The sequence below is a fragment of the Spea bombifrons genome, chromosome 2 (assembly GCF_027358695.1).
Source record: "Spea bombifrons isolate aSpeBom1 chromosome 2, aSpeBom1.2.pri, whole genome shotgun sequence".
In the NCBI taxonomy this organism is placed as follows: Eukaryota; Metazoa; Chordata; class Amphibia; order Anura; family Pelobatidae; genus Spea; species Spea bombifrons.
This window is the reverse complement of record NC_071088.1, coordinates 102,286,995-102,296,129: the sequence shown is the minus strand read 5'-3', so window position 1 is coordinate 102,296,129 and position 9,135 is coordinate 102,286,995. Positions and strand designations below refer to the sequence as shown.

Below are 9,135 nucleotides of genomic sequence, written 5' to 3'. Positions count from 1 at the left end.
GCACCAAATCATTAAACAGACCAATGGGTATCCTGGATAGGTTTAGTAGTCACACAGATAAAGATATTATAAATTTTATTGGTTTTTCCCCATCTAGAAAATAAAAAAAAAAAAAAGTTTATAAAATTTTACACACATACACACATATATATATTTTATAGGCAGATTATGTATGGTAGACTAGTATCCAGTTCAAACAGTTTCAAGGGCAGCTGCCATCTCTTTGAATTGCTTGAAGAAGTTCTGAAACAGAAGAATGGAATACACTATAAATATAATATTAACCATTTGGTACCCTGCTAAGTATTATGAGAGCCATAATTTAGAAGTATATGGAGCGCTAACTCAAACAGTTTATAAAAAAACTCAAAATCCTCTTATTACGTGGGTTTAGGCAGATCTTAGGCCAAACTTGTTGACAGCGCTTCCAATGACTTCCACCCCACAGATCTTCTAATTGGGGCAGAGGATGTCCCTAAAAGCGCAGCAATTTTGGCAGCGGTTCACTTTAGGATACTGCCATTGTGGCAGAAGTTCATGCCAGGTTATGTCAGATCCTCCAAATGGGTGAGAGGACGTCACCGAAAGCGCAGCCATTTTGCCCTAAAGTGAACTGTCAAAATAGACGCACTTTCGGTGATGTCCTCCCACCCGATTTGAGAATTGCGTGAGGATATCACCAGAAGCGCAGCCATTTGGCGGAAGTTCGCTCCAGGTTATGTCTGCAGAGATGCAGACGAAGATAGAAGAGAAGATGAAAGATAGAAGATGGACAAGAACAAGAAGATGTGCAGGTGGAAGTAGTCAGGGAAACATTTAGAGAGCGTGGAAAAGTGTGAACGAGAATGAGACTGCGAGAGAGTGACTGAGTGTGAGAGAGTGAGTGTTCATTCACAATTTAAAAATGCTCCCTGATTCTCATGTGAACTGAATGTAATAAGTTGCCCAAAAACAAATGGGCCACAAATGAACCGAAAAATGTGTCCAAATAGTTTTTGGCACATTTGTACCCGTCTACAGTATATCAAGGTGTGGACTGTTACTAACTGCCAATCCTCTTGGGTCTGTGAACAGTAGAGCAGTGTGTTGCTCTAAGTCTGTGAGCGTGATATTTATTAAAACCAAAACTGTATTATATTTTTTGCTGTAGTGAGCATTTTTATGGGTATAATTTAGAAAAACCGGCATGTGTCCAGGTGTCTGAACAAGAATCCTAGAAGAAAAATGCTATAAGAATGGTTTAATTGTATTGCATAGTATATATGTTGTATTCTAATTTCTCATTGTATAAGACAATATAAAAAGAGTATTTTTTGGGGCTCCTCTTTCACTATTGTTTTTTTAAAGTGTGGATAGGAGGTTTTTTTTTTTTTTTTTTAATTGTGTGGTTTTTTTTTTTTTACCCTAGAGAAAGCTACATAAGGGTGATTGTTAGTAACCTGAAGTGTCTGACCACATTGTCAAACACTTCAGGTTAAGAAACGAGGGAAATAAATCGACCAATACATTTATGCAAGACCAGAAAGTTGCTGGCAGAAGAAATACTATAAGCAGAGTGTGTTTAAGAACAACTTGATCTGGAATTTGAGTATTAAACAAACTATACATGATGAATCGCAGATCTGAGCAATAACTGTAAAGTGCAGCTTTCTGAAATTTGAGTCCTTGCAGCGCCGCCTAGTGTTCAAACATCCACACACAGATGAAGCGGTTACATAGTTTGACGGTTAAGAACCGTTCTTTGTTTTCCAATCAGGCTCCTGCCTTAGTTTTGGGTACAATATCCCCCCCCTGGCAGATATAAAAAACCTCATCGTATTAACAGCTACTATGCCTGCCAGAAAGAAATGTCACTCCTTTACCATCCTCCCAGGGAATAAATTCTCTTAACTATCTCCCATTATTACCTTGAAGCTTAGCAATGTGCAGAGTTGGACATTTTTGCAATATTTATATATACATGCATACATTATATAAATAAATATATAATACATACATGTACTATATGGACAAAAGTATTGGGACACCTGACCATTTTATGAATCACATTCTAAATACAGACATTAAAATGTCTTGGTATTGTCTTGGTATACCAAGACATTTTGGACAATGCTATGCTTCCAAGTTTGTGGAAGGCCCTTTTGTATTCCAGCACGACTTTGCCCCAGTTCACAAAGCAAGGTCCATAAAGACCTTGGATGAGGATAAAGGGTTGGATGAGTTTGGTTTTGAAGAACTTGAATGGCCCACACACACACACACACACACCTCAACCCCATCAAACACCTTTGGGAGGAACTAGAATGGAGATTGTGAGCCAGGCCTTCTCATCCAACATCAGTGCCTGACCTCACAAATGCTCTACTGGATGTATGGGGAAACATTTCCACAGAAACACCCCAAAATAATGTGGAAATGTCAGAATGCTGTTGAAATTGTGATATGTAAAAAGGGGTATAGACTGATGGAAGGAAAACATGCCTGCATATGTTAATGGCATTTATATATACCAGACATGTTAAACATGCATTGCAACTTTAGGAGTCAGTTCCTAAAACATAAGATTAGAAAGATTTCATTTGGCAGCACAATAAAACAGGTGTCTTAGATAAAATGATAACATAATACACACTGGGACAATATAAAGAACAAGAGGCATCCATGCAAACTTGACTAAAGGAATTTTCAGCTTAAGCACCTAAAACTGTCTTTTACAGCAAGAACAATAAAGATGCGGAATTCGCTGCCTACAGAGGTTGTGGTATCAAATTCAACTGGTGCCTTCAAACAGGAGCTGGATGAGTCTTTAGCAAGGAGGAATATACAGTGATATAAAGGATGATACAGTGCGGTAATTAGTTAGCTTGTTGATCTAATGCTAAAGCAACCTGTAATTCTAGCATCAATGTTTCCCCTTATTTTACCTACAATCGGGAATCACTCCCCCCCCCCTTCTGTTGGATCATCAGCAGCATTTAACATGAGAGACTTCTGTCAACCTAAATTACTTTGCAACTATCTGGTTATGCTACTTGTCCAGACAGGCAATTTATTATGCTACCAATTTCATACAAGACAAAATGAAGCCTAACATCACAAACCTGAAACTCAGGAATGGTCAGCTCAAGGACTTTGCTTGTGATGTAGCCGGAATAATCAGCCACTTTCAGTACCAGTGTCACATACGGATGATTTAGGGACCGGCAGGTGTCACTGCTCACTGCCATTCCAATCTTCCATTGCACATCTACAAGCTTTAACAGAAAGAAAATGCATCTGCAAGCTCCTCTGACATTACCGTAAAATTAAATTACATTTCGGTGGAAACCAATAAGACCACTGCTAAATAAATTCTATTAGAAGCAGATTTAAAAATACTTCCAACAATATCAAACAGATAGGACAGAAGGTCCTCATTTAAAGCCTGACCATCATGCATTCTGTACAGGTTTATGGTTTCTCTATGATATCTGAGACAAAACCATTTATTTCACTTTTTAGCGAACATAACTATTAAAGCTTAATGTTCTTTGTTAGTTGATGATTTACCTGTCCAACCGGTACTAGGTCTCTTATCCCTCCGAGTTCAGACAAGTGTTTGCCCTCCTCGTTCCATACATGTCGTATTACCTGCAGGATGGGCTTTGGCAGCTTGTTGCCTCTCGCTACCGTGGTTAGAAGTTCCTCGCAAGATAGTTTGTGTTTAGCAGCTGCACTAAAATATGAGAGATGGTGAATTTCAGGTACAAGGCAAAGTATAGCGCTGAGGACTTGTGGGCATGATTCATCACTATATATATATATATATATATATATATATATAAAGCTTGGCAAGTTAAAAGGAAGCAGAAAATTTACAGCAGAAGGGGCAATGATACAAACGAGATCTCAGGAACAGAGGATACCTGTACATACTCAATATTTGGTCTGATAGATATACAAGCAATCCATATGTGGCCAAGAACTAGCGTGTATATAGTATTTGTTACATATCATTAGGAAGTGGAGGCATTAAATATGAATAAAATATTCCCCTTGTTTGCGATTTGAAAGTATTCTGACTCTATGCTATGATAATTGGCCTTTAGAATACTGGCTAATTGGGGAATTTAATTAGCATTGCTCATCTGTATCAGGGTCCATTTTAATTTATTTGATGACTATTCCTAAAGTCACCTTTTGAGTCCCCTGATTTCACTACGTAATATGAAAGCCCTTTGTGGATATCGTCCCTTTGTGCAGAAGGCACTTGTCAACATATAGTAACGTCAATATATTGGAATATTCAGCTCCTTGCAATGGACCCCTTTGTGTTCTGTTCTATCAATTACATAAACTCACTTAGTGTTCCAGATGACCTTTTAAAATGTGTAAGTGAGCGGATTAAAGAAAAATACCCACAAAAGATAACAATTATAACAATAAAAAAAAAGTCTACCTGAAAAGAGAAGTAAGGGCATTGACAATTTTTCTGAGGTCCTCCACAGTTAATGTCACTCCAGCAGCTTGAAATCTCTGCCAAGAATGTTGAAGTTAAAATAGTATAGTAATAGCTAGTTTAGTTATCCCATCATCGTCAATAAGTTACTCTGTCTTCCCCTTGAATGTACATGAATCCCAGTTAAGGGCTATGCCTTTACACATTGACGCATTTGGAAATGAAGGTCTGGCTTACAGTGTTTTAGGTAACGTTCTAACTAGGGCTGCAACTAACGATTATTTTAATAATCGATTAGTTGGCCGATTATTTTGTCGATTAATCGATTAATCGGATAAAAAAATACATTATTTTAAATTGAAGAAAAATTGCAATAAAAAATGTACAATTTACACTTTCATCTCTTTATTGCAATGGCCTCTCTCTATTCACCTTCTTATTTTACTGACATAATAATAAAAGCTACAAGAACCCAAACACAGTGCTTCTCAAACTAGGTTTTAATACAAAGTTATTAGTAAATATTAATTCATATGTTAACTATTTTTCATATTTAATAAAAACTGAGAAAAAAAGCCTTGTTTAAATTTTTTTATTTACCAAACTGCCCCCAGTTATGCACATCAGACCCCCAGCTTGCCACTCTGCCCCCATATATGCCTTATACCTCTTATATGCCAGATTCCACTGTGCCTCCTGATATGCCACTGTGCCCCCTGATATGCCTTATACTCCTTATATGCCAGTGATATGCAACTGAGCCCCCTGATATACCTTTTACCCCCAGATTTGTTTTATGCCCCCCTGATATGCCTAATATCGATGTCTTATACCCCCTATATGCCACTGAGCCCCCTGATATACCTTTTATCCCCAGATATGTTTATGCCCCCCTGATATGCCTAATATCCATATGCCTTATACCCCCTATATGCCCTAAAAATTCATAATACCCCCATACACCACTATAACTCACCCATACACCACTCTGGCTCCTCCCCCTCCCATACACCACTCTGGCTCCTCCCCTCCCATACACCACTCTGGCTCCTCCCCCTCCCAAACACCACTCTGGCTCCTCCCCCCTCTCATACTCCACTCTGCCTCCTCCAACCTCCCATACATCACTTTGGCTCCTCCCCTCCCATACATTACTTTGCCTCCTCCCCCTCCCATATACCACTCTGCCTCCTCCCCTCCCATACATCACTTTGGCTCCTCCCCCTCCCATACTCCTCTGCCTCCTCCCATACACCACTCTGGCTCCTCCCCTCCCATACTCCACTCTGGCTCCTCCCATACTCCACTCTGCCTCCTCCCATACATCTCGTTGGCCCCTCCCCCTCCCATACATCACTTTGCCTCCTCCCCCCTCCCATACTCCACTCTGCCTCCTGTGAACCTCCGTTTCTGACAAGACACCAGGGAGCCGGGTAGAGAGGCAGAGTGGCGTATGAGAGGGGGAGGAGCCAGAGTGGTGTATTGGAGGGTGGCTCCCATACACCCCTCTGACTCCTCCCCCCTCCCATACACCGCTCTGCCTCTCTACCCGGCTCCGTTACTGAAGGCACTTTCATTGCAGCTTCATAGAAGCCACAGTGTAAGTGAAGGGCAGTAACAGAGTCTGTCTGTGCGATGCAGACCCTCACCGGATGACAGAGAGGATGATTCTCTGTCAGCCGGTGGGGGTCTGCATCGCACAGACAGACTCCGTTACTCACCTTCACTTACACTGAGGCTTCTATGAAGCTGCAGGGAAAGTGCCTGTCAGTAACGGTGCCGGGTAGAGAGGCAGAGTGATGAATGGGAGGGGGGAGGAGGCAGATGGGAGGGGGAGAGAGACGGAAGTGAGAGACCGGCCGACAGTGAGGGGAATCCAGGTCTCGTGCAGCGTTGCGGGGGATCTGGATTCCGGTGTTATAATCCGATCTCTGTTTGAGGTCGGATTATATAAGGAGAGGAGTTTTTCAGAGCATTTGCTCTGAAAAAAACCTCTTTTTATAATCGATAAAAATCGATCCGATTAATCGATGATGAAATTCGTTGACAACGATTTTCATTATCGATTATTATCGATTTTATCGATTAGTTGTTTCAGCCCTAGTTCTAACACATTAGTATGACGAATGGCTTTGGAAAATAACCGAGGTTTATACTCTTACACGTTAGGGATTTGCAATAAAGGACACATCACATAACTAGCAGCGTTCGCGGCAAGTCTCCTTACTTACCTGACAAACAGCTGTCGGATCGACGCCATCGCTCTGACACTTTAAATACACGACACTTTGCTGACACTGAAAAGAAAAAAAGAATTGCTTGTTTAATGCCGTCTTGCCAAAAAATACTTTGTTGTCCAAGGAGCTGGGAATTCATTATATACCTGGCTTCTGCTCATAATATCACATTCGGCCCCCGGGACACGTCTGGTCCAACTCACACACTCAATATTTATTAATGACCGTAACGCAAAAACTGCAAGATTACAACGACCCGTCGTGGCGCTGGGTGCCGCATTGCTGGGAACTATACAATAAATACTTACCAGCTCAGCAAATAGATCTGGTGGCAGCAGCTTCAACCGATCACTTATATTTTCAAAGCCTGCAAGAAACCAGATATGGGTTATTACCGTTAATACAGTATTATTTCAGAGCAACAAGAGCTTCACACCAAGAAACATTCTATGAAAAAGACCTTTCTTGCTATGTTTTAGTTCCACGATAAGCAAAATGTATGTATTCAAAGAAATTGTTATATCGATACAATATAACAAATAAAAGAACCTTTATTAAGATCAATATTAAATATATTTAGAACCTGTGATATGTATAAAATGGGGTCACTACATGAACACCCTGTCTCACGTAAAAAAAAAATAAAGTTCCCAATGCAGCTGCAAGGAATCCGGGAAGAATACACAGGAGGGAGATACAAAGTTGCAGCTGTAACTATCAGACACTTAAAGCTTAGAAATACAATAGCCAAAATACCCGATAAGAGAAACGGGAACATTGTAATTGTATCCAGTTGATTGCAAACAAACAAAAAGATGGGGCCCATCTTAAACGCAAAGTGAAATATTTATAATAAGTATATCGGTGGCACGTGTTAGGGTACCTTAGTCACAAGTAATACGATATATATATATATATATATATATATATACACACACATATATACACACACACACGTACGTACGTAGTGGCCCCCAGCGTGGAGCAGAGGCCAGAAATTGAGGGTCTCCAAGATCTCGGTTTTGGGTTGGGAAACCCTTGACTGCGGTTTTATAAATTATATATTATACTGTATACACACAAAAATATAGAAAAAATTACCCAAAGAAAAGTAGATAAAGTTTGGTGTAATTTTCCACACCTGCTGTAGTTCAGAACTGAAAATGATTTTCATATTGATATCCCCTTTTTAGATTTTTTTTATATATAATAAAATTACGTAGCATACAGTCCTTGCCGTTCATCAAAAAAATATAAATTCAATTGATGGAGTAAATGAGACTTTTTGATTGAAGAACCCAGCAAAATGCTAAGAATTGTCAGGTCTCTGGGGTGGAAAATATCCTCGGCCTTTGGGATAAACATAGAATTTGAAGGCAGATAAGAACCATTCTGCCCATTTCCCAAGACTCCTTAAATCTTTGATCAGTCCTCATTACATTAGCCTCTACCACCCCTGATGGGAGGCTGTTCCACTTATCTACCACACTGCCCGTAAACTCAGTAAAAGAGGTACAGGGATAGAAAAACGTCACCACACTGATCACCTTCGCACATACCAATAACAGCAATCAGAAACCGACTGCAAAACATTCAGTTTATTCCAGAAATGGGTTATATTTCACATTATTACCACCTTAAATGTACTTTGCTCACATAAACATGCAGAAACCGGGATATCCCCTGCACTGTACGCCGTCCGCCGATGTTCTCGGTTAAAGGGGACATTTGTAAATCATATAGCAACGTATACAGCTTCGCCTGTTTTAGATTTTATTCGCAAGAAGAAATCCGCTAACCTTAAGATTATGACAGGTAACGGGCCCAATTATTCCAAAATACCCCAAAGAACGCCAGTAACACTTGGAATCGCATTACACCCTGCGGGGGGGAAAAAGGGGTAACGAATCACCCGCACCTACCTAGCGCGGGTAACTCATTCGCAAACATCTCCACTTCAGATTTTGCAGCCATATACTACGAGAAGCCTGTGTCCGCCTCACGTGACGCATCCGGGTTGCTCACGTGACTTACAGTAGCAACACAGCGGCCATCTTTAAAACGGGCATAGAGCAGAGCGAGAAAACTTACGGTCGAACAGACGGCTCAATGCTTAAAAAAAACCTGCTGTGTAGAAAGCGCCGCGTCATCCTCCATGATACACTCTAAGTAGGGTGTACTCACAGCAGAACCCGCAGGGACCAGCTTTATTACCTCTGCAGTGTAAGACTGTAACGCCCACGTTCTATTGGCTGATCTACTGAAAGGCGGAGATTAGCTCAAAGCGAGGCTTGAAACGCTCTGATAGTACGGCTTCTCAATCATATAGCGCCTGCAAGAGAGTACGCAGGCTGCCTGTTTAAATTAACACTGCAATACAATAGGAATCTTCCTGCGGTCCAGCCGGTATCGGCTATGGTCAAAAGGCTGACTGAGCATAATGAGAGTTGTAGTTGAGGT

General features: G+C 40.7%; 1 protein-coding gene across 4 annotated transcripts; it reads right to left on the bottom strand.

Moving 5' to 3' along the window:
• Positions 1-58: 58 nt before the first annotated feature.
• COMMD6 (COMM domain containing 6) lies at positions 59-8,907 on the bottom strand. 4 transcript variants are annotated; one of them, XM_053457632.1, is made up of 7 exons: positions 8,890-8,907; positions 6,984-7,042; positions 6,670-6,735; positions 4,439-4,515; positions 3,550-3,710; positions 3,102-3,254; positions 59-243 (listed from the first exon to the last, which is right to left on the bottom strand). In XM_053457632.1, exons 4-7 carry the CDS (start codon positions 4,458-4,460, stop codon positions 193-195), a joined length of 387 nt encoding a protein of 128 aa, XP_053313607.1. In that variant the 5' UTR covers positions 4,461-4,515; positions 6,670-6,735; positions 6,984-7,042; positions 8,890-8,907; the 3' UTR covers positions 59-192. The 4 variants fall into 4 exon arrangements, with proteins under 4 accessions (XP_053313607.1, XP_053313608.1, XP_053313606.1 ...); XM_053457633.1 differs by lacking the exon at positions 8,890-8,907 and adding an exon at positions 8,860-8,878; XM_053457631.1 differs by lacking the exon at positions 8,890-8,907 and adding an exon at positions 8,598-8,698 and having other exon boundaries at positions 3,550-3,715.
• Positions 8,908-9,135: the final 228 nt, after the last annotated feature.

Excerpts from the sequence above, each read along its gene's own strand:
- COMMD6 (XM_053457631.1), bottom strand. The coding sequence starts at position 8,649 with ATGGCTGCAAAATCTGAAGTGGAGATGTTTGCGAATGAGTTACCCGCG. Across the intron at positions 3,255-3,549 it reads ACCTAGTACCGGTTGGACAG|CTTGTAGATGTGCAATGGAA; the intron begins GTAAATCATCAA and ends TTTCTGTTAAAG. Across the intron at positions 244-3,101 it reads TGACCATTCCTGAGTTTCAG|AACTTCTTCAAGCAATTCAA; the intron begins GTTTGTGATGTT and ends CTTCTGTTTCAG.